The sequence below is a fragment of the Phalaenopsis equestris genome, unplaced genomic scaffold, assembly GCF_001263595.1.
Source record: "Phalaenopsis equestris unplaced genomic scaffold, ASM126359v1 Scaffold000488, whole genome shotgun sequence".
Lineage (NCBI taxonomy): Eukaryota > Viridiplantae > Streptophyta > Magnoliopsida > Asparagales > Orchidaceae > Phalaenopsis > Phalaenopsis equestris.
Genome location: NW_018164928.1, coordinates 387,043 through 412,690, shown reverse-complemented (window position 1 = coordinate 412,690; position 25,648 = coordinate 387,043). Strand labels below are relative to the sequence as shown.

General features: G+C 34.8%; 4 protein-coding genes across 6 annotated transcripts in view; 3 read left to right on the top strand and 1 right to left on the bottom strand.

Moving 5' to 3' along the window:
- The window catches only part of LOC110028050 (cysteine-rich repeat secretory protein 55-like), a 5,897-nt gene extending 3,290 nt beyond the window's left edge, over window positions 1-2,607 (top strand). The window contains exon 2 of the mRNA XM_020729750.1: window positions 2,395-2,607. Within this exon, the coding sequence (XP_020585409.1) occupies window positions 2,395-2,607 (213 nt within the window). The remainder of the gene's footprint in view (window positions 1-2,394) is intronic.
- Window positions 2,608-4,497: 1,890 nt separating this feature from the next.
- Window positions 4,498-5,022, top strand: LOC110028047 (RING-H2 finger protein ATL80-like). The gene has a single exon (XM_020729749.1). It carries the CDS (start codon window positions 4,498-4,500, stop codon window positions 5,020-5,022), a length of 525 nt encoding a protein of 174 aa, XP_020585408.1.
- Window positions 5,023-6,198: 1,176 nt separating this feature from the next.
- Window positions 6,199-10,323, bottom strand: LOC110028079 (very-long-chain (3R)-3-hydroxyacyl-CoA dehydratase PASTICCINO 2A). The gene is made up of 9 exons (XM_020729796.1): window positions 10,033-10,323; window positions 9,855-9,966; window positions 9,751-9,769; window positions 9,567-9,655; window positions 9,428-9,481; window positions 7,428-7,498; window positions 7,271-7,352; window positions 6,677-6,773; window positions 6,199-6,587 (listed from the first exon to the last, which is right to left on the bottom strand). Exons 1-9 carry the CDS (start codon window positions 10,101-10,103, stop codon window positions 6,517-6,519), a joined length of 666 nt encoding a protein of 221 aa, XP_020585455.1. The 5' UTR covers window positions 10,104-10,323; the 3' UTR covers window positions 6,199-6,516.
- Window positions 10,324-12,041: 1,718 nt separating this feature from the next.
- LOC110028108 (beta-glucuronosyltransferase GlcAT14B-like) lies at window positions 12,042-21,281 on the top strand. 3 transcript variants are annotated; one of them, XM_020729837.1, is made up of 6 exons: window positions 12,042-12,631; window positions 15,283-15,358; window positions 15,480-15,595; window positions 18,792-19,298; window positions 19,715-19,808; window positions 21,076-21,281. In XM_020729837.1, exons 1-5 carry the CDS (start codon window positions 12,109-12,111, stop codon window positions 19,804-19,806), a joined length of 1,314 nt encoding a protein of 437 aa, XP_020585496.1. In that variant the 5' UTR covers window positions 12,042-12,108; the 3' UTR covers window positions 19,807-19,808; window positions 21,076-21,281. The 3 variants fall into 3 exon arrangements, with proteins under 3 accessions (XP_020585496.1, XP_020585495.1, XP_020585497.1); XM_020729836.1 differs by having other exon boundaries at window positions 21,067-21,281; XM_020729838.1 differs by lacking the exons at window positions 19,715-19,808; window positions 21,076-21,281 and having other exon boundaries at window positions 18,792-19,472.
- The last annotated feature ends 4,367 nt before the right edge of the window (window positions 21,282-25,648 follow it).

Genomic DNA, 25,648 nt, shown 5'->3' with positions numbered 1-25,648 from the left:
TATATATATAGTATAAACATTTATGTATATAAAAATGAATATATGAATCTGATTTCAAACCACTTTATTTGAGTCACTTTCAACTCATTTTAATTTAACTGAGATCAAATGTAGCTGATTGATAGGCTATTCCCAATCATCAAGTCAATTTTACAAAGTGAATCATATTCAAATGAATAGAGCGTAAGAAAGAGAGGAGAGAGAGAGACTGAAAGAGGAGAGAATTGTAATGAACAGTGATAAGTTGTGTCTTTCTTTTGTATTCTCATTAAATAATCTATATATTTATAAGGGAGATGGTAAAATATAGTGATATTACATTTATGCCCCAACTTTAATTGGGGTTGCACAGAATATTCTATGTATTTTACATATATGAGTTTATTGCTCAACGATGTTTGTTTAGCTTCGACTTGATAAGGTTGGTTTGGCCGGCTAGACTGAGTTTGTGTTGTCGATTGACTGAACTTTATTTGGCTTTAAGTAAATGGGACTTATTTGATCAACTAGGCTTTGTCGATCTATTAATTTAATCTGGTTATCAACCCTCGATCTCTAGATGAGAAGCTTCTGCCAACGAAGCAAGACCAGACTAATAGATCAGGGTGAATCACTGTAACCCGATATATATCTCATTTCTCAATGAGAAGAGACTGTGGGATGATTACAAAACTTTGTTGTATCATCAATTTTTTATCTCTAATGAGAAGCCACAGGGGTTTCTGTGAGATGACTGGTGATATTGAAGAACTAGATATTCCCTCGGGTCGAATCTACTAAAAGGTAGGTTGCTGCCTTCGGTTAGATTTCTTGTAATGGTTGGCTGTGATGCTTTTTTTTATTTTTTTATTCCGATAGTTCATATTTGGATTAATCGGCAATCCTTTTAACCTTTTCCTGGCTCGATTAACCTTCCTCTTTGGCTCAAACAGCTACATCCAGCTAGCCTTTAGCTTTAGCTCAGGTGACTGCATCTGGATAAGTGGACTTTTTGGTCTTCTATCGATTGGCTCTTTGATGTCGTATTCTCTTCTTTCTATACCATTAAATCTCCTTAGAGTTAGCACCAACAGATTTATCTATGTACACTTTCTTTAATTTTATGTGAAGTGGACTAATATGTTCAAAATATGTATTGTGAAGTATGTTATGAAAATACCATTATATTTATTCTAATGATCTAAGTTATTTTTAAATTTTTGTTTTATATTTATGAGGTGGAATGTTGATTGCATGCAAGTCATTTTGATCTGATCATTGAGAGCTTTATTTGTCACATTCTTAAATTCCTAATAATAATAATCTGGGATAGTTACATGTTGATCATCGGAAATATTGGTTTTTACAGGTCTGGCACGCAGATAATTTTTTTTTAAACGACTAAACTGATGTAATTACGTGTGCCACAATCAAACTATTGAGAATTGGATAAAAATATAAAATATGCGATGGGATTTTATCATGAATTTTGATATTTGAGTGAGAATTTGACAAATGGATGAAAGAGGATGGTTGAGTTGATTTGTAAATACAAATACCAAGTTGCTTTGGGCGGAGTTAGCAATGAAGGAAAGAAAATACAGAGTATTAATGTCAATTTGCTTTTTAGTTAATATAACTAGAGGTCGCTAAGAACTAATAATATGATAAGTTTATGAATGTTGTGATATGGAATATGATGGAGCCAAATGAATTTAATACTCAGGTTAGAAATAAACTTATTTTATTTTAGAAATAATTTTATTTTGAATAATTGAATTGGTTGAAAATATGATATGATGAAAGTCAATGTTAAGTGAGACATGTGATGCATGTGTGTGGTCGGTGTGGTAGATGAAGAATGAAAGGTTTAGATTAGTGTTGTTGTCGAATAATGTGTGGTATTGATTACTTCTCAACTTGTCTAAATACCTCATAGTTTTATGGGTTATGAATCAAATCTCGAGGAAAGTTTTATAAGCTTCTAAATTGAGTTTGTGTGGGTTTGAGAATTGTACTTGAGAGGGAGGTGATAGAAGGAAGATGAGGGCTCATCTCTATGTATAAGCTTTGTATTCTCCATTTATTTTGCCTTAGTGAACTATTTGATTGATTCCCTTCCGTGGACATAGATCCAGTTGGATCGAACCACGCAAACGATCTGTGTTTGCTTGTGTTCTTTTTCGTCTCATTTCTATGCTAGAAAGTACATATCTCACAACAATTGGCGTCGTCTGTGGGAAGATTCATACTTCTTGGCTAGAGGTGTCCGCATAAAGGTGTTCGCGGCCAGCGACGAAGAAGAGGAGTTCAGCATTCACGAACAGAGGAGCAAGCGGATCGCATCGCAGGCAGCCGAATCGCGACAGATTCAGTGAGCAGTGGAAGCTTTGATCAACTGAATTAGCACCGCAGGTTGTGCGGTTCGGCGAGGAAGAAGGCGTGTGGTTCCCTGAAGAAGAAAGCGTGCACAGTTCTGTTTGGAGGAAGAATGCGCGTGGTTCTGTTCGTGACGTAGAACATGCGGAGCAGGAGTTCGCTCACGCAAAGGATTTCTGCGACATCCTAGAGGAAGGCTTCGGCAGTGCTGCAGAGAAGAATACGGCAACTCCAGATTTTTGGAAGTGAAGCACTACAGGAATTTGTCTAGGGTGTTTGGACTTAACAAACTCAAGCAAGGGCTAAGGGCCCGTCGGGACCGAGTGGAATGAATCTTTACCATGGAGCTTTGTAATTGAGATTCAAGGGGAGAATTGTTGTAATGAATCTCAATAATTAGGCTAGATAGACCCGGTCTACTAGGGGAGGCCCCTTCTATTATAAATAGAAGGGGTGTCTTGTAGGGGAGGGTTGAGGGGAAAGGAACCAAGGGTGTGAGGCTTAGGAGAAAAAGGGAAGAGATCTTAAGGGTGTGAGGCTTAGGAGAGAAAAGAGGAGATCTTAAGCTACCACGAAGGAAGAGAGAATAGCTAGAGAGCTAGAGAGAAGGAGAGCATCTTAAGGTCTTGTATCAAGGTGTCGCTTGAGAGGGAGGTCATAGAAGGAAGATGAGGGCTTATCTCTATGTATAAGCTTTGTATTCTCCATTTCTTTTGCCTTAGTAAAATATTTGATTGATTCCCTCCCGTGATGCCTCTAAATTTTAATTTGGAAATTAAAATTTTTGATGTGTGGGGATTAGATTTTTTGGGACCATTCATGCCTTCATTTGGAAATACATATATATATATATATATTGAAAAAACCAATGTAGTTAGAAAGCTGTAAGCGACCTAGATAATTTCAACTGTTTGAAAAAGCAATTTTTTGAATAAACTGTCAGAACGCAGTTTACCCAAACGGTCCTGGGTGCGTTTTGAAAACGCACCGCACCAAATAGGCTACCCCAAACGGAGCCTAATTTATCATAAAATGTTTAATCAAAAAACATATGAGCACATGATCCCTAATCATTATTTTATCCAATATAATATATATATATATATAATAATCCAAATTTTAAATAAAGCTAAAAGACAAATTAATTACTTTTTAAATCTGTGTTCATCCTGACTAATTACATGCATAAATTTATTAATGCAGCTCAAACGCCGCCCATCTTTGTCTCTAATGATCTAAGGCTCCCTTGGCTCCTTACCGACCGGAATCTCTATCACAGTTGCCGCCGACTTGCCCATCCGGTGGCTGCCGCCATCATCGCCTCTGCATGATTTAATTCAAATTCAAATATTGAAAAGAAAAAGAGAAAATTTTTCACATACCACATAATTCTAATGTATTTATATTTCTCACATCTAAGTTTGGATATTTATATTTACAACATTTTAGTGTAATATTCACATCAAAATATGTGTATAAAGGTTAAGCTATGGAAGATTTACATTCATACCACTCAATTCCAATATATTTACATATCCAACATCTAAACTTGAATTGTTACATACATGACACCTTATCTATACTTGAATGGTGTATCTTACTTTTCCAAAGTTAAACTAAGAAAAATTTAATCAAATATGAAAATCTTAGGTAGCATAAAAAGACATATGATTAGCCTTCATTTATAGTCTTAATTAGTGCTAATTATAACCTAACTTAATCCCCCATAAATTCATGTAAAATTTATATACAAATTAACCACCCGAAACATTGATATTTTCAAATTAACCACCACCTTGATACTTTTTAACTCATGCCACGACCAAACCATTGAGAATTAGATACAAATGAAAAATACAGATTGAAGTTTCATGATGAACTTAGCTAAAAGAGGTGGGTTGGTTTGTAAATAACAAGTTTCGATGGGTTTGTCTGCGAATGTAATTGCTTCATTTTCTTGCCCATTTATTTAACTACCATCAGCATAATCAAAACAAGGGAAACAACGAGAATCCCTCCCCCAACCATCACTAACGACGACACAGCCATTACTAAACTAATAAATCCCTCATGCATTGAACAAACTTGGCCGGCACGCCTAATATATCCCAACTCTTCCAATTTTCCCTCCCCAAATGCATGGCTTCTCCCCCACCATCATCCCCTCCCCCCCATCACACCAACCAATCCACCAAACTCGACTACTACTACTTCGTCATCGGCCTCTCACTCATCGCCATCATCCTCCTCCTCACCAACGCCGTCGCTGTCGGCTGCTGCTCCTGGCTTCGCCAATTCATTCTATCACGCGGCGCGCTCGGCCACGAGTTCAACGAGTCCGATATAGCACAGCGATGGATGCCTCCTGCGTATATTTATATGAAGAGGAAGGATGAGGAAGAGGAGGAGGGCGCAGCTGCTGCTGAATGCCCGGTTTGTATATCAGCGTTCGAGGAAGGAGAGGAAGTGAGACGGATGGCGCAGTGCGGGCATTCTTTTCATGTAGGCTGTATTGATATGTGGCTTAATTCGCATGATAGCTGTCCGGTCTGTCGCGAGAATGTTTTGCCGATGCCTCTGCAGTCCATGGAGCTGTCGGAGTCGTTTAACTCGCGGGACTATCTAGTTCCTTCCTCGGCGAGGGGCAGAGTGCATTTGGTTTGATTTTTGTTATTTTATTTATGATTTTAAAGATTAGTCTTATATAATATGTGTAACAGTGTAATATTTGAGTTGTTAGGACTAATAGGTTTCAAATAATATTTACTGATTTTGCAAAAAAAATTCTTATGGAGGGGTCAATTGTAACTAGTTGAAGTGAATTGTGAGGTTGATTTTGTAAAATTGTGAAGTGTGGTTAATTATTGTGGTGATTGAATTAATGAGATTAATTGAAGTGTGTATTTCACTTTTACAAGTTAAAATGGTGATATGAAAGATTTGATGGGTAAAAATGTAAAAACTAAACGTGGTCTGCGGGTCGAACGCGGGGGTCATCCCGCGGCCTGCATTTAGTGTAACAAACTCAAACGTGGGAGACAGTGTTTTAAAAAACACACAAACCAAACAGTTACGCCGTGTTTTCAAAAACTTCTCCGCACTTATAAGGTGCCCCAAACGGGTCCTAAAGTTTAGGTGGGAGATATGTAAATTCAAAAAAATTTATTTCTTTGAATTCAACCTGAAAGGGAACGAAATGTTAAGTGAGATTAAAGAAGGGCGAAGGGAAATTTAATTTATTGTTACGTCTAATGTCACGTTATTTAGATAACATATGTTATTTGATCGGTTCCTTGGCATCTTGAGAGAACCGTTACGTAGACGTACTCGTCCAGTCCAAAAACATTTGTCCACATTACATAATAATTGCTTTGTAGGCTTGAAATTATAAGGGGGAAATTTGTAATTATGGTGAAAAGTGCAGGAAATTTAAAACAAATTACATTTACAACCCCAGCAATTTGATATTTATATATATTACACTCTAGTGTCATGAGTTATGGATGAAAATGTGTATTTTCCTCTTCAGAATTTAATAACGATGTTAACCAATGGAGTGGCATGCACGTAATAGTGTTAGATATGCAGATACATTGGAGTTGTGCTGTATACCTATACTTTAATTTTTACATACATTAAAATGCAACGATACATGTTGGAATATAATAACTATACAGTAAACCAGAGATGGAAAAAAATGTCTCATTAAAAAAAAAGAAAATTGGCATACACACCACACAATTCTTATGTATTTATATGTCTAACACTCAAAATTTGATATTTACACTTATAACCCTTTGGTGTCATAAACCTGTCATAAAATAAATATTTCACTTTTAAAATGATGGTGATGCCAGTGGTTGCATGTGAACATGAATATCTATGTATTAGATATCTAAATACATAAAAATGTAGTGGTGTTTATGTAAATGCCCCCCAAAAAAAGTCATTTTATAGATACTTCCCTTCCCATAGTTTACATGTATAAACCATTCATTGAACAAATCTAAAGCCCTTAAACATAAATAGCCAACAGTGATGACTTCGCAGATTCTTCATTAACAGAGAAATGTCACGAATTTTAAAGAAAATAAAAAATGAAAGAAAAATCTACAGATATCAGAGGAAGAATTTTGTGCACTTGGCCGGGGCTCCAGTTCAATCCTTCTTGCCTTTAGAAAGAGCCTTCTTGCGCTGCCCGAGCATGTAATTATACAGATGTGGGCTGCCTGCAGGAAAATATTTACATCTATTGATTTACAAATGTGTCCAGAATGTAATTTTTTTATTGTTACTGGATGAGGAGACAGAAGCCTACCTGGAACATAGATACCAAGAACCAGAATAGCACCATAGAAATAGTCAAAAGAGAAGTTCCACTTGTTAGGCATTCTCAAGCAATATTTTTCAGATGCCTGCCATGCAATCAAGAAAATTACATGATCTGACCCAAGAGGTTAAAATTGAAAAAAAAATTTATGATTTGAGCATTTACATGCATAATACAATTTTAATGTATTTGCTCATCCAATACCTAAACTTTAATATTTACATCCAGTCTTTTAACATCACATCAAAAATACCACTTTACTAACTTTTTAAAAGTTAAATGCACATATGTATGTAAAGTTTTTAAAGCCGTGTTATAAATGTAACTATCAAATTTTAGATGTTAGATATGTATTTTATTAGAATTGAACGGTGCATACGTAAATTTCCCTTCTTCTTCTCCATGTGTGTCTTCGTAGCAAATACAGTCCTAACGGTTTTGACTGTGAGAAAATATCACGTCTAGACACCATATATCCAGACGGCAGCGTGGATCACAACACGCCCATCATCCGGACAACCAGAGGACGGACATAACATTTTTCTATCTGACTATACATCTTCTAAGTAATTAGGAAAATACCTTTATGAACGGTAAGGCACTGTATATGAGGCCAACCTCACTAGAGATGCCTGTTGGGTATAATACCAAAAAGGTGCTATACCTGCAGAAGTTAAATTCATGGTGAACGTTAGTGTACTGCTGGGTTTAAAAATATGGCAGCAAAATTAAAGCTTACCTTAGCCATAGGAGCCAAGAAGGTGGAGCACCAAAAGTTTCTTTCAAGCCAAAGAACGAATACCTAATTATCTGCCAAGAGAGATGAGAATGAAAGAGCTCCTTAGCTGAATCCAAATTTTCTGTGATGAAAACTAAACAAGAGACAAATTTTGCAGATTAATTCCAGCTTAGTGTTGAAATTCATGCTAACTGAGCTTGGGATATTTCAGCCACAACATTTTGTTTGTATTTGTTAAGTCAAATTTGTGAACTTTCAACTGCTTTAAACATGATTACATGGTGCTGAGAAATTAGGGCAAAGAAACCAAGAATCAACAGAACAATCAAGAACGAACACAAGGATTTAACGAGATTCGGCAATGTGCCTATGTCCTCGAGAGCAATGAGCGGCGGCTTCTTTTGATTTCATGAAAACAGTACATACCCTTAGGGTTACAAATATATATATATAACCCTAGGGTATAATATGTAATTACAAAAATACCTTGTACCATAACGCGGAGGCGTTACCCTCGCACCTGACCGAGCCAACTAATATGGCTTACCTTAACTACGTCAACCTCATCGGCAACAAACAAAGAAACATGGGTTTTAAAAGCTAAAAAAGCTCAGTTGAAATCTAGGAATTATATGCAGGCATGAAGAGTCTAAGGTTAGGTATAGAGAAGAGAATGACAATGAATTCAGAAAAATTTGCGGCTAATGGAATTTGAATGGAGAGGACAGATCTAATATCGTCGTTGTAAAATGGGGGAATGCTCAACACACGAAAATAAACCTACATGAAAGAGCTATATTCATCCATTTTTCAAATTCTCACTCAAATATCGAAATTCATGGTAAAACCCCAACCCATATTTTTCATTTTTATCAAATTCTTGATAGTTTGATCGTGACACGCATAAATACATTGATTCAACAGTTCAAAAAAATCACATGAGTGGTTAATTTATAAATATTAATGTTTTGAGCGGTTTGTCCATCATTATCACTTATAAGTATTTAATCATATTTCTTATGTATGTGTGTAGACTTTATTGGTAGAGATAAGCTAGCCCCCAAATCTATTAAATGAATTTTCATTTGATACATAGTTAATGATTTTGCATAAGGATTTTGAGATAATTAAAATTTAAAGATGATAAACATAAGGAGTTTATATTTAATGAAATTAAAATGTATAAGACAAGTATAACAATGTTAAAAAGTGGACAAGTAACTCCTAAGAGTATTGACACACAGCTAAAGCCAAGAAACTTATTTAAGCCAGGAAGTAGTAGTCAAGTTTTATACATTCAATATTAAGATAAAACTAAACTCTATAAGTGTCGCCTTGACTGATTAATCTCTTTAAAATTTCAAAAACAATAATCATTTGGATTTTCATGATATTTAAAAAGTAAAAAATTTTCTAAGTTTTATGTACGACAAACATCTCACGACTAAGGCTTCATTTTAAAGGAATTTTCTAAGTTTTATGTACGACAAACATCTCACGACTAAGGCTTCATTTCAAAGGAGCTTCTCCGCTCAACTACACTCATTAAAAGCCACATCCGCCCAAGTGGTGGAGGCCAACTACGATCTAAAACAACGAAAATTTGTTGTTCTTGTGAAACAACTTTGGAAAATGCTCAAGAGACACTGTTTCACCAAACAAAAACTTTTCCATGCATTGGCGTTAACTGCAACAAAAAGAAGCCAAAAAGGAGCGTCACTGTATTCTCAAACAAGGCCTAAGCAATACACTTTTACCTTCTCCACTACTTAGCCATAGTGTTGCAGCACACTAAAATGGACTCAAAATATAAATTTTTATCTCTTTCTTTAACTATCCAACACTCCAAAATATTATATAATTTCCAAAATTTTGATATTTCCATCTAAATATGAAGATTAGATTAATGATTTCCCTGTTTTATCCTGTAAAACCCTTTAATCAAACAAGAAAAAGCCTCCCAAAAGTACCAAGAAATTTACAACAGTGCTGCTTCATACCTCTGTAATAGACCAGCTGATAACCAAAGAACTAACAAGAACATTCGCCCTGACCTGGAAGTAGCACAGTACTAATCTTAAAAATCTTATTTTGCAGAATTTTCAACAGGAACGACAAGTTTTAAACACAAATCATTACCTCCGGGAAACTCCACAAGATACCCCAAGTAACGTACAGCCTTGATGCAATCTGCGGCAGGGTGGCCGAAACCGGAGATCTTACCAAACCTTTAACAAAAATCAAATCAAGTCAAACAAATTAAAAAAAAATTGAGATAAAATGTATCAAACAGTTAATACGCGCGCCGATTGTTCATCCTCACCAGCAAGGCTATGCAAAATCTGAAAAATCAATGAATAGAATTTAAAAATCAGAAACTTTGCGAAGAAATCAAAATCTGAAACAGAGAATAGAGATCTAGCACACCTCTAAAATAGCGGCGGTCTGCGCGAGCTGAAGAGGCCGCTCGACCGCATCATAAACCTGTTCGTGCCCGTGTTCCTGGAGTGCCTTGATAGCTAGGTACAGAACCTGGAACCTGCGAGAAGATAGAACAGGGTCGAAAGAGATCTAGAGTTGGAGAATTAGAGAGTGGGGAGGGTACCATCCGTAAAAGACCGCCCAGTTATAGACTGAGAGGTACAGCCTTCGAATGCTGGAGAGAAAGGCGGCCATCGGAGCGGAAAGAAGACGGAGGAGTGGAGGCGAAGAAGAAGCGGGTGGAGATTTTCAAGCAATTTGTGGTCTGTTGAAGTTTTATAGAACGGGAGCGTCGCGCGCCCCCATTGGAGGAGAGGAGTAAAGGAAGCTGGCGGATGACCTACTTGTCTTTAATTGTTCTGGTTTTTGGCGAGCAAAACTCAGCTACCGATCCATGGCAGGATTAGTTGATACTTTTTATGACGGGGCATTTACATGGATACCACCAATTTCTTATATATTCCAAAATCCAACACTTCATGTAAATATCCCACACAAAAAAGAAAATAAAATGCATTTTTTTTTCCTCATAATATGCGTGCATCAAAGAAAGACACACTAACAGAGTATCATGAGGCCTAATTGTTCAACATATTGATTCCACTCGAGTCCAGCCAACAAGGCTAAAGCCGATAGAACCACGAGACAGACTAAAGGTAACCGAAGAAAATAAGAATGAGACACTTAGCCATAAAACGAGATAAAAAAGGTGTACGAGCCAACCACCACAATTGAGTCGACTCATCTGGTTCTTTAACATATCCAACCATCCCAAGTACGTCAAAAAGCTTCTCATCAGTAGTACAAGACCGATAGTCGGGTCATATCAGCATGTCAATCTATATCGACCAAGCTCAATTGACCGATCCGTGCCGACCAAACTCAATCGGTCAATACATACAGACCAAGCTCAACCGAACGAACTGATCCATAGTGACCAAGCTCAGCCGACGGATCCATACAAACCAAGCTCAGTCGAATGAGCAGATCTATACCGATCAAGATCAGCTGGCCGAGCTAATCCTACCAACCCGAAGCTGACTATGGTGAATCTCCCAAGTAAAAAAAGACAGACAAAGAACAGCTTGTTTGTGTAAAATATCATAAATATCTCATTACAGACCCCTTTAAAGACGAGTAAGAATATAACATCACCATATTGTACCATCTCATCTATAAATAGAAGAATCAATTTACAAATAACTTATGATTGACAAAATTGGTCACAATGTTTGTTGTTGATTATTATTCTCTTCTATCTCTTCGGTATGAATCACAAACAAATCACGATTCAACATCAGATTTTGATAATATGATGGAAATAATGGAGAGCGTGATGATTTATCTGATCATAAATCATAAGCTCCTGTTAATCATCAAATTTAAGAGAAAGAAAAGGCAAGATTAGCAAATTTAGGATTTGGTTAGCCAAATTTAGGATTGGAATGATTCCCCCACTTCTCTACATCTCCATTGAATGACTTTTAGCGACGATAAATTATTACCTCAGGAGTACTGATGCATTAGTACTCCAATGAGGGGGTGTCAGTAGGCACCACGGTGGGACCATTGCCTACATGGCACCCCCTCATTGATAATTTTTCTTTAGCGACACCCTACCAAATTCATAATGGATGATTGAAATGAGTTTAATTTGGATGGGGACAATTAAATGAAATAATTTTTTTTCCTTAAATATTATTTTAACAATATTTATCAATATCTTTTAAAATATTACTAATTCTAAATAAAATTCGACATTTTAGAATGTGATCTTTATCATTCATAAAAAAATGTTTATCCTTCAAATTTAAATGTGATATAATTACATAAAAATAATTCTAATTAGAGCATGGAAATATCTACTAAATCAACAATTTAAAGATAATCTTAACCCCAAAATTTAACTAAGTATTTTACTAACTTAATTTAAATAAGTTAAAATTAATTTAAATATAAAAAATAAATTTTTTATAATATTAAAAAATTATCTAGTTATTTTTATTATTTTGGATTATTCTTCAATTTTAATCCATCAAATTATTTTTTAAATTAAAAACAAAACAAAATAACTCATATTTTTTAATAAATATATAAATGTTGATATGAGTCCGTTTTTTAAGCTCTGCACCGGCGACCCTGGTTGCGGTGCCATGCCGGCAACCTAACTCTATCGCCGAGATTTCGAATTCCGGTACCGATGAGGAATTCCCACCGCCCCGCCGCTATCAACGGTCTCTCTCACCGGAAGGAAGCCCTTACTCTTTTCATCGGCCTCCCTATCCTCGCATTCTTCGTACTTCTACCAGCCATTCACCGCGGTCGTACCTTCCCCACCAACTCTTCTGGCACCCTTCCTTTTTCCGGGGATCGCCGGCCTCCCAAGCTCGCCTACTTGATCTCTTTCACCCGCGGTGAGGGGCGTCGTGTCAAGCGGCTTCTCAGGGCCGTATACCATCCGTGGAACTATTACTTTCTGCACGTCGACCTCGCCGCATCGGCTGAGGAGCGGCAGGATATGAAGGAGTTCGTCGGATCCGAACCGGTATTTGTTAAGTTCGGGAATGTGCGGGTGATGGCGAATGCTGAAGTGGTAACGGTCAAGGGGCCGACGGTGCTGTCATCCATGCTTCATGCTTCGGCCATTTTGTTGAGGGAGGTTAAAGATTGGAGCTGGTTTATCAACCTTGATGCTGCTGATTATCCTCTCATTTCCCAGGATGGTATCCTCCCCTTCCTTTGTTCTATTGTATTCAGCTAAGGATATAATGAAATCGTGGGTGTCGGCCTTTTGGAGTATAACAGTGCTGTTTTTTTATTTTTATTTTCTCTAGGAACATGATACTCGATTGAAATTGGAACGACATTCAAAAGTTGTGTTTTCTTAAGTTGGAACTGAACGGAATTTGATCATCTTTGGTCTTCTTTAAGCAGTAATCTTTATCGTACTTTTTCCACATTTGGGCATCCTCATTTTATGTTGTGTCCTGTGAACTGATTTTACATGTAACGTCTTTGCAACGGTGGGGCTTACTTGTCCTTTAGTTTTTTCATTTCAATCTCTAATATTCTTACTTGTTCAATCAAAGTGAAATATAGATCTCTGAATTTTCAGATCAGGTTTCTTATTTTGGTAATCTTTGTTTCTGTGATTTCTCAATCTTTGGGGCTGTTTGGCTAAATGTAGGATTTAGTAAATGTAAATCCGGATTTAGTAAATGCGAATCCAGCAAATCCAAATTTAGGCGTTTGGCTTCAACCTGAATTTAACTTAAATAGTATTTATGCCAGTAAATCTGATGCTCTTTGCGACGAAGATGAGCTCGTGAGCGATGGTGGAAGCAAATTATTTAATTTGCCTTACATTTTGATTTAATAAATCCAGAATTACGCCATAAAAGACATGGAAAGCAGGATGAAAAGTCGAAATGTGAAAAATTTCAATTTAACGGAGTGATTGATTTAATTTTCATTTTTTTGATGTTTGGCTAGAATTACGCTAAATCCATGGCTAAATCATTTTAAAACTATGTGCAAAACATCACCTTAGTAAATCTCGAGAGGATTCAAACTTGTAAATTGTTTGGCTTGCCAACTATTATATCTTGCTAAATCGTGATAACAAGATTTGCAAGAGTTGTGATCCTTAAATTCTTTGAGTATTGTGAATTGTGAGATCCAAACACTAAATTCAAATCTCATTGGCTTTTGCTTCCTTCTACAACAACACAACAACAACAAAGCCTTAATCCCACTATGTGGGGTCGGCTACATGAATCATTTTTCTCCATTGCGTCCTATTTAGTGTCATATTTTGATTGATTTAGTGTCATATTTTGATTTAGTTCTAATAAATTAAGATCATTTTTTATATAATAAGCCCAAGTCTTCATAGGTTTACCTCTGCTTTTCTTAACTTAAGTTGAATCTAAAATATCTACTCTCCTAATATGATCATCAGATTGTCGACGTTTAATGTGATCAATCCATCTAAGACGGCTTTCTCTGATTTTGTCTGTCACTAGAGCTACACCAACCCCATCACGGATATATTCTTTTTGCATTTTGTCTCTAAATGTAAAGCCACCCATCCACCTAATCATTCTCATCTCTGCAACACTTAACTTAGTATTGTGCTTCTCTTTTAAAGGCTAACATTCAACACCCTAGAGCATTGCAGGTCTCACCACCATCTTATAACTTGACTTAGTATTTTGCTTCCTTCTGCATTGCATTAAAAAGTTTGGAAGAAAGGTAACAAACTAGAATTATGGAAACCTGCTAGTGTGAAGTAGAAGTAAAATCTCATGTAGGCAAGATAAGAGAACTTGTCTTATTTTCCTACCTCTGATTCACATAAATCTATTTTCATGCATAAGTTAAACTATGAAGAAATCAATCTCATAAAATTTATAATTAATCACTGCAGTATTGATATATAACATGAGTTACACTTCCTTTAGAAAAAATATAATTTATTCTCCAAATATTAAAGGGGAAAGCTTAGGGGGCCTGTGTCAAAACTCTTCTGAAAAACTTTGTAACAAAGCTTTTCATTATTGGATTTAAGCAGGAAAGTGTTTATTGCCAAGGAAATAAAGGCGAGAGAAGAGAAAGCCTGATGATAGGACTCATCATATAACCATTTTAAGACTTTGACATCCACACAATTTCGCTTCCTCTATCATCTGCCTCTTCAAGTGATAGTTTTTGGGAAATCTCTCATTCTGAGTCGTGAAATAAAGAGGGATAGTGAGGCCAGCCGGGTCACCTGATTGGTTAACTCAATGGAGTAGACTCGACTTGATGGCAGCATGTGCCCCATGCTGGTTCTACCCTTGCATGTAATAGTTAAATGTATGAGAAATTTACATGTGAAGCACACAATTTTTATGTATTGACATATATCACATGTAAGCTTTAATATTTACATATATGACACTTTGCTGCTTTAAAGCTATACATTAAAAGATGTATTTCACTTTTAAAAAATGATAATAGTGTTATTTTTTATGTGATATTAAAGATTTAAGTGCCAGGTGCTTAAATACATAAGAATTGTGTGCTTTTTATGTAAATACCTCTAAATGTATTCGGATTCATTTTTTAGCTGCAAGTTATTGGTTTAAGGGTAATTTTTTAATAATGATTCATGACCGGGCTTTGTTACACCTAACCCAAATGTTGAGAAGGAGCAAAAATGATGATGATGTTAATTGTCACTACCTTGCCTGTTTGGTGTTTAAAATGTGCTAATCATCTCCAATTTACAGTCTTATTACTTACAGCCTTCTTTAATTTGTTGTTAGTATCAGAATTATTATGTTTTGGGGAAGTTGGTTTTAATTTATGTCTTTTTATGTGCTGACTACAGATCTTCTTCATATTTTATCATTCTTACCAAGGGATCTGAACTTTGTTGAGCACACAAGTAATATTGGCTGGAAAGAGTAAGTGCCACCTATTGTTAGTTACTTATCGTACTAAATTTTACAATTTGAGTTAACTTTTTTTATGGCCTTGTCTTTATAATTTTCCCAGCTTTTTTTGTTTTTGAATTCATTTTTGCAGGCATCAAAGAGCTAGGCCTATTATTGTTGATCCAGGGTTATATGGCTCAGATAAAAGAGACGTATTTTGGGTCAAAGACAAAAGATCCCTGCCTTCATCTTTCAAATTATTTGTAGGTACTATACTATTTCACAAGAAAGAAAACTACGTTACAGGGACGAATAAGATCTATATTTTAACATATTAAGTCATATCTCTGGAATGATCATGCAGAGTAATAATTTAAACAGGCATTTGAGCCACTCGCTTTATTGGTTTCAACATTCCTGCATTTGCAGAACACTTATATATAATACCTTTAAACTATTGTGCTATTTTTATTTTTATTTTTTACTCTCTTTGTCCCTTTTTATTGTCTCAACATCTTATGAAATGAATTAAAGAATTTAAGTATAAACTTACTTTATTGTAATACTACAAACTTATATTTAATTTTTTAATGTAATAAATTTATGCTATGCTTTTGATATCAATAGTTAAATAAGTAAATAAAAGGAAAAATAAATTATGATGAAACTCTTAAAAGTGATTTAAAAAAACTTTAGTTTCATTTCATATTGTGTAACCACTATTTGTTGGGTTACGTTTTGAAATTCCCTTGTCTTGAAAATAAGGGGAAAAAATCTCATCCGAGATTTTAAAAATTTCTTAGATGAGTTATTTATTTTTACTTTAAAACATTTAATTAAAAAAAAATATGAGGAAATACTTTTTCATTATAAACTTTTTATTTTTTAATTTGTTGATCTATTTGTATACTTTTTTATTCTTGATATAAGTGAAATAAATAATTCCATAAATGCATTTCGAATAAAAAAAATTACATTTTTAATACTTAATGTTACGTTTTTAATTCCATAATTCTATTTTAATACTTAATGTTACGTTTTTAATATAAAAATTTGAAAAATAACTAAGGTAAAGTTTTTAAAAAATGATTTGAAATAATTATTATTTCCACTTTGATGTTCCTTTTTTTTGTGTTTAACTGTAAAATTTTGGTCTGCCATCATCAAAATTTGGAAAACATCTTAACTGAGGATTTTAAAAATTCTTGTATGAGATGTTTTCTTTGTTTTGAAAATTTTTTGAAACACAATTTTAAAATGAATCCTTTTCATGGCACTTTCATTTTACGCTCTCTTTGTCCCACTTATACCATATATATATATATATATATATATATATACTTTTACATGTAAGGTATGGAAATGTCTCTCCCAGACTCCCACCCACCATATAATTAATATATTACACGTGACATTTTATATAAGAAAATGCAATAAATAATAATAATATATATTACATGTAAATAAATATATATATATATCTGAAGACCATTTAGAAACTTTAGATTTTTAAGTGTTCTTATCAATGCTACTAAATTTTCTGGGGACAATTACTATCGTTATTTGTTTTTTTCTTTACACGGTTGGCTTATTACATTTTTTTCCTTTATTTTTGACTTTTCCATTCCATAGTACTAGTTCAAAGTTCTTTTATAATAATTTTGAACTTTTATTGTTATTTTTAGGATTTTAATCTTATAGAAGGCTAAGAGTTATGTCATAAAATTTTTTGTGTAACTTGTACCTTCCTAAGGTTGCAAATGAACTAAATTTTTGATAAGCTACTTATGGCTCAACTCAATTAACAATCTTTATAATTTATTTGATTAATTAATCGAATAAATTTGAACACTTTTATAGTTTTATGAATACTCGATTGGTAAATGAACTAACCTGAACATCTTGTTGGTCTATCTGTTTTTGTTCATGAATTGTATGGTCAAAGCTTATGACAAGCTCGATTAAAGCTCAATATAATATTCAATATGAAGTCAAATTTTCTCATACCTATATATAGAAAATTGATTATATTCTCCTCATTGTAACCTCAATTGGTCAAATAAGCGTTTTGTTTGGTTTTTTTAGAGAAATGTATTCGAAAGTTTGAATCAGGATAAAATGTTATTCTTATGCTTATGTCCCCACTTTTTATTAAGAACTATTCCACCTTTCTACACTTGAGCCTTCAGGAAAGTTCAAGTATTATTTGAGCAAGATTCATGCAATATTCAAACACTATTTGTGCATGGCTCAAGCATAGTTCCAGTGTGGTTTGAGTTTGGTTCAAACAAAATTCAATTATGATTTGAGCAATGTTCGAGCAGGGTTTAAGTTGTAACTTGTGTTGGAGATATGCTGAGAGTTGGTGGGATTTCTTGAGAAAATGAGGCAGATATGCTAGAAGGGATCATAGAAGGGTTGTCCTAAAAACTTTTTAAATTAAAGCTTATTTTATCAACTCATTTTAAAAGCTCATAATTTCTGGTCTTATCTTGTAATCTTGGCTCGAAAAGGCTTGTTTAAAGCTTGATAGGCCCAAAATTTACCTAGCTAAAGCTACACTTGAAAAGATGAATTTAGACGAGCCTTACTTGAACACTAATACAAAAGCTCAAATCAAGCTCTAGCTAAGCTAGAGCAAGCTTTTAGTAACATGCTCGAGCTTAAACAACTTCTAGCTCATCTTGGCTTGGTTCGCTCGAGTTTTCCAACTGCTCGTATGTTACATTCACTGCCTATTTTGTGAAGCTATCATGCTGCTCATAAGTTGTCCGGAAATAAAAAAATGGCTTTAAGTGTGGACTGAATACCAACCGGCCAATGATTGAGTCGGTTGGATTGGTCGAGTTGATTTGATTTATAACATCTTGGATAAAATTGAGAGGTAAAAATGAAGTACCTTGAGAAAATTATGCAATAAAATATTATCTTGCAGACTTATAAAGTTGACTTTTATATATGCAATAAAATATTATCTTGCAGACTTATAAAGTTGACTTTTATATAACTTCAAATAGATCAATGATGCTATGTGGATCCTAAGTGTCAACTTTCTAATAAGAAAGTTATAACCAAGTTGCTGACGCATTGTAAAACTAGAAAGAATTAAGTGCGAAATAATTTTATTAGAAAAACAGTGATTTTATAACTTTTTGTTTATTTGTCTCTGTCAATAATGAATTGTTCAATTTATGCTTTATCAGATTCATCCAGAATAAAATTATGCATTGTTTAATTCATTTGTAGTGTAAATGCTCAACTGCAAGTTTCAACAAATGTATTTAGGATAAATTTTCAAATTCCATCTTAAACTTTTCAAATTACAACTATTTTCTATGAGAAATGAAGGATCCGGTTCTGTTGTCCAGTGAAAAATTCTTAGATTCAGTAAATATTACAAGCTTACAGCTACCACAGAATGTCTCGGGTTCATCAAGAATTTATTTGTTTTTCCTGACTGCAGGCTCCTCATCTGTAATTTTAAGCTGGCCTTTTCTTGAATTTTGCATCTTGGGATGGGATAATCTTCCTCGAACATTATTGATGTATTACACAAATTTCTTATCCTCCATTGAAGGCTACTTCCACACTGTTATCTGTAATTCAATGGATTTCCAAAATACCACTGTGAACCATGATTTTCGCTTTAAAATGTGGAATGAACCGCCTCGCCAAAGCCCCATGAACTTGACTTTGGAGCATTTTAGGCTGATGGTCGACAGCGGAGCTCCCTTTGCTCGCACTTTCGTCGAAAATTCTCCAGTTCTCGATCAGATTGACCTCGAACTTTTAAAGAAGTCGAGTGGCCGATTCACTCCAGGTGGATGGTGCTTGGGAAGCTCGAAGGAGTGGTTGGATCCTTGTAGTGTTCTTGGGGAGGCTAATGTTATCAGACCAACTGCAGGTTCAAGAAGGCTGGAGGGGTTGCTTTTGAAGCTCTTGGATGCGGAGAACTTCAGACCAAGGCAATGTAAATAATTACGACTGATTTAGAAAAGTGATATTTGTTTACTCCACACTGAAAATTCCATCTTCAGGCAGTGGTTTTAATTTTTTCAGTTGCTGAGGCAGTTCTTTCTTGGGGCATTCACATATCTAGCACCTAAAGTTTTCTTTTTACATTTATACCATCCAAATATTTCATATCACATAAAAAATACTGCTATTTTAACTTTTACAAAGTGAAATACAGCTTTTCATGCTTAGGCATGGTGGCATATATGTAAAAATTGAAGTTTGTGTTAGACATGTAAATACATGAGAATTGTGTCGGTTATGTATGTAAATCGTCCTTTGTTTTGTAAATCTGAGCAGAAACATGTGGATCGTGTATATAGCCGTTAATCCATTCACTTCTTTGAGTCTCATTATATGGCGTTATCTTAGTGATAGGTGGTGCAACATACTGCGCAATGGCAGCTCTCTGTTCAGAAAATGAAATCAGAGATGAATCTGCCAGTGGAGTGGAGCTCCATTGAAGGTATGATTCATATTTCATCTATTTCGTTGCGCATTTCATCTTGTCAAATATTATAATTTCATTATCAGAAGTTGAACTTGGAATGAAAATATTTATATCTGTATATATTGTTATAAATATAAGGTCTCACATGTTGATATTTTGACTTTCATTTGCGAGGCTCCTTTAATTAAAATAATACGATATTATTAAATTCTTTTATATATTTAAATTTTATACCAAAATATTTATATTTATTTATATAGCGTACTTATATAAATATCATTTTAAATAATTTAGTATTAATTCTATTTTTAAAGTGCTAAAAACCGTATTAATTATAAGAACTTTATCATATGCATATAATATTCTATTCATGAGAAAAAAAAAAGAATAAGAATATCAAAAATAAATTTCTAAATGCATGCACCTACTAGCATCAAATGTTCCATAAAACGAAGGTAACAAATTCCATTCTTATACATCTTCTTAACAAAAATCCAAGAGCTTTTGGAAGTCTCGGCAGGAAAAAATTATAAAAAAATCAATTCAGAAGACGATTAAGTTCATTGTGTCAAATCAAACATAAGGCTCATAATTTGAATCACATCATGTGGTGCAAATAGTGTAATGCGATTCATACCGTCGTCCAGATGTGTGTCACGCACAATCAAGTCCATCATGCATAATCAAGCAACTTGCAACCAGCAGGGATAAATAAGAGAATATTAAGTTTGGATGATAGTTGTGAGGACATACGGACCACGGCGTTGATCATATCATATCATCAAGTAAGATATGATAAGATTCACGCCATCATCTACACATATGATAGTATTTTTTCTCTAAACAACCACTTAAAACTGATCAGCATTGCCAATCCCTGATGTGATCTCAATGTCGCTTAAAGGCTAAGAAATAGCAACAAAAAAGCAAAAGCACCTCCCCTCTCCTCTCTCTCTTTTGTGGAAAGATATGTGATTCTCTCTACCATCTTTATAAACCCATCAACCTTTTCAAGCCAAAAAAAAAAAAAAAGAAAACTTTAACCAATTCCACTCGCCATGATTTTCCCCTCCCTTCCTCTCTATGTCGATCCACCCAACAACTGGACCCAGGTGTCTTAACTTCATCTCCCTCCTTCTTCATTCTTAACTCATAATCATAACCTGCCTTCTTTATTAAAAAGGAAAAAAATCCAAAAAAAAATGTATTTTTTTTCATCATATCCTAGCTTGCTGCAAATGCTTCTTCGCTATTAATTGTGTTGTTTTGATAGCTAGTGCAGGCTCATCATCAAGCAACCGCCACCACATCCGATGATCAACAGCCGCTCCCTCCGGCCGGTTCAACTGGATCCGGCCCAATTAGGCCGGTATCCATGACTGAACGGGCCAGGCTAGCCAAAATCCCCCAACCAGAAGCCGCTCTAAGTTGCCCTCGTTGCCATTCCAACAACACAAAGTTCTGTTACTTCAACAACTACTCTCTCACTCAACCACGCCACTTCTGCAAAACCTGCCGCCGATATTGGACACGTGGAGGCACCCTCCGGAACGTTCCGGTCGGTGGCGGCAGGCGGCGGCGTAGCAAAAGTAGAGAAAGTCGTCATCTTTGACCACTTCGACGTCACCGAAGCTTCAACCGTCAGAATCATCTGCTGTGTCCCGATTGAACTTGGCACTTCTGCGCGCTGCGCCACCGTTGTCCTTGTTCGGGCCGGCGGTGCCGTGGAGCCAATTGCAAGAGGACGGGCATGCGGGGCAGGGTTTCGGGCAATGGAGGTTGGCATACTTGGGAGGAATGGAGGCGGCCGTCACGGCGGCTGAGATGAACGGTTATCATGAAAGAGAATGGAGTGTTGGTGGAAGCATTAATGGAAATGGAGGAGAAGGATGGATGAGCAATAGTGGAACTGGTCAAGTATTAGGGTTTGGTAACTCTCCTTCAATGGGAAATGGAAGTACTTAGTATATGGGTGATTATGAAGATAGTTAAGAAGGTATAATAAAGCATATTAATTGGAATCATTACTTTAGTCATGGCTTCAAAGAAGACATTTTAATGGTAAATGTAGTAATTAATCTTTCTTTTTTTTTAATTATGTGGTATTAATCTTTAATACATAATTGTTGTTTAGTACTTGTATTTTTTTCTTAATATATATATTTTTCATGAACATTACTTTTAGAATGCCCATTAATTTATCCCTCCTATGATTAAATTGTATATTTTTAGAAAGATTTTGCCTACTTGATTAAGAAGAAGTTTAGTTATGATTTAATTAGTAGACCCATTTTGAAATAATTTTGAGCGCTCTCATTTTCATAAGCATTAATTTTGTATTAAAAGGGTATGTATAAGTAATCAAGAGTCTAAGTATAAGTTCTTCTTCCATCATTATCTATCATGACATGCATATCTAATCATAACTCATTCTATTGGAACTTAAAACTATTTAAATCAATGCTACTTTATACGAAATAAGGAACCGACTCCATCAAGCTGCATCAATTTAATTGTAAGAGCCTAAATACTGATCACCTCATTTACAATGTCATCATCATTAATAATAGAAAGTCTTTTTTATATACTTTTAATTATATATTCACTACTATTTAAGGCAAACTTCAATCTTTTATTCAAATTTGTAACTGATGATAATGATTTTAAAATGTGTGCAAGATCGGAATTTGAGCTGATAAATTTGAAGTTCAATAGGCCTAAAACCTATGAAATTTTGACCAAAGAATTATTCCACAATATATAATTTTAAAAGAGGAACTCGCTATGAAAAAAAATAAGGAGAATCATATAAATTACACTACACTCAAGCCTCTTCATCTTTTGGAACCCTTCTTACTCTCGTAGACAAAGACAACCAAGACGCTCTCGTAGGCAAGGAAAATACAATAAGTAAAAACTGCTCAAATTGGGTTACGAGCAGTGGGGTGCCGCGTATGATATGGTGTTGCGACATTCCAATGGGTTATGGGGCACTGCATCAAGGGCATTGTAGTGTCAAACTCTCTGCAGGTTCTAAATGTAGACTGAGTGTTGTGGCACTGCTGGTCTTAAAGGTGGGACATGGTCTAAGTTTCTAAACTTGGCCGTCTGATCTCTGCATTAGCATATATCTTTTAGGCGCTAGGGTGCTAGGTACATAACATAAAAAAAAAAATTTTAGGGAACGCTGATACACTATTCTCGAGCAATTTCAAACAAGGCGAACATCAGTTAAGCCTTAGCTTGCTCAAGCTCGACTCTTTTACAACCCTATTTCTAGAGGACTTATTAGGTGCACATGTCTCACCTACGGCTAATTGTTGCGATCCACCGGAAGTTTTTTTTCTTAGCCTCGCTCAATCACAGGCAACCGCAGGCATTATTCATATATAGATTGGTTCAATTTGGCTCGAAGGAATTGAATGAGAGAAAATAATCAGAAGAAAATGTAAATGAAAATGTTAAAAGAATTGAGTTGAAAGTATTCTTTACCAGTAGTCTTTACCTGTTTATCTAGTTCTCCTAATTGGTCATTTTCAAGCATACTGTTTAGTCCAATCCAACTTCTGTGCTAATGGCCTTCGTGGTCAGAAAGAGAGCAAGAGCAGCACTAGTTGCAACCTTTCTTTTGCCCAACGTTCCATGTTACCTTTAATCAGATATCATAATGTGCATGAAGCTACACACATAAAAACAAGAGATCGCATATGAGTTCACTGCAGACATCGCTTTCTGTAGGGCAGTTTTCTGCTTCACCACTTCACTCTATCCATACTTCTTTATTAGGGCTGACGTCATCCATGTCCCATGTTCTGTATACCCCTCTTTATTATAAAGACAGATATAGCTAGAGCTAAGAGAGACAAGAGAGAAAGTTGAAGGGCGATGCTAACTAGAATAAGAAGGTATGGTCACGCTAAAATCCATGCGGCGCCATAGGAAGTCTTTTGGGAAAAAAACCAATTACCTTTTAACTGGCTATATAGTCCAGCTCGTAGAAGAAGAACACATATGCAGGTACTGAAACATAATGTAAAATAGGAATGAAGTGAGATAGAAGGTGAAAGAAGAGGGCACATGATTCATGTTTGTATGGTTAATTTATTAGTATTAGATGGGTGTGTTAGGGTTTGCTTTCTCTAAGACCAATGCAGTCTATGTACCCGTATGAGGAAAGTGAAATAAAAAGGAATAAAGCACTAAAGCAGACAGTCTGATGAAGATCAACGATGGAGAAAGAGGTGATATAGCAAGTTGATGGAAGGAAGTAAGACTCATTAATTTTAGTGCTAAACAGGGAGATGGAATGTTAGATTATGCATATGTATGTATGTATGTATGTATATATAATAGCCGGAGGCAATTATACAAGCTTCCACTATCCCTCGTGTGTCTAATAATTCAAGTAACACATCCTACATTCGGGGAAATCAAACCCCATACCAGAAAGAACTTACAACTGGCAAGCAGATGTAAGACCAACTTAGCTAAGTTTCGCATATATATATATATATAATATATATATATATATATATATATATATGGGAGTTATATCTTAGTATTGTATGAAGACTTATCTACAAGAAAATAAATAGGAAAAATAAATGAGACAACAAGTTATTATGTAAGAAAATTAAAAAAAAAAAACAACAACAAGATGTTAGGGTTTTGTCCACATAAAACTAATTACAATGGTAATTGACATTATAGGATTAGTTTTTTCTCCTTAATTAAAAGATCATTGAATAAAAAAATTAATACACTCAACACTAGTTCAATCTCCTATGATTGCAATATAAGCAAATAATGATAATGGTTGAATGTGAACAGTCATGTGACAATAATTAGAAGACAATTGCTTATGGAGATGGTTATCAAAGTTTGATTTAATTATAGACATGCAACATTTAAATTTTATTTGACCCTTCAATTATCATCTCAAAATTTTTAACTGCATTTCAAATATATTATTTGAGTCTATTTAGACGCGGACTATATATACCTTAAAAATTGCATTAAGATTTGTGTCTAATCGGGAGTTGTTTTTACTGAACATATCACTGCTCACTTGATACTCTGAAACCAATATACTATGTGTGTTTTATTTTATATTGGATAGTGCTCAAGTGCGTCATTATGTACTTTCAGATCAAATGCATGTTGTACCTACTCAATAGTATTTATTAAAACATGCCTTTTTTTTTTATCAACTTGTATCACTCACATAGTAATATCACCGCGATTAAACATATGTAACGCACGTACGTAATAAGAGCTCATGTGTGAGTGATAGGGCTGTCAAAAAAGCTTGTTGTTCGTGAACAGCTCGTGTTCGGTTTGTCAATGAGTTCGTGATCGATTCGTTCGATAAGTAAATGAAACGAACGTGAGCAAATTTTTTTTCGTTCGGTTAGTTAAACGAACCAAACACGAACAGTAATATGTTCGTTCTTGTTCGAATCATTGTTATTCGAAATATAAAATAATTATATATATATATAAGTTATGATATTTAAAAAAATTAAATTTTATAAATTATAATATATAATAAATTAAAAATAATAATTTATTAATATGCTATATTAGTAATATACTAATATACTAATATAGATATTATATATTTATATAATATATGTTATATAATTAATATAATATATTATTGCTGCACTTGAGTAAGCAAGTCCTTCAATATACCATTAATGGTTCTTTAAGTCTCCTGTAGGTGAGTTTTCCTAGTTGTACATTTTCGTCTCTTAGTCCGTTAGATCTTCTCGAGATTCATGCTGACAAATTTTTTATGTACACCACATATTGCATATTTTTAACCTTTGGAATTATATATATGTGGAAAGATA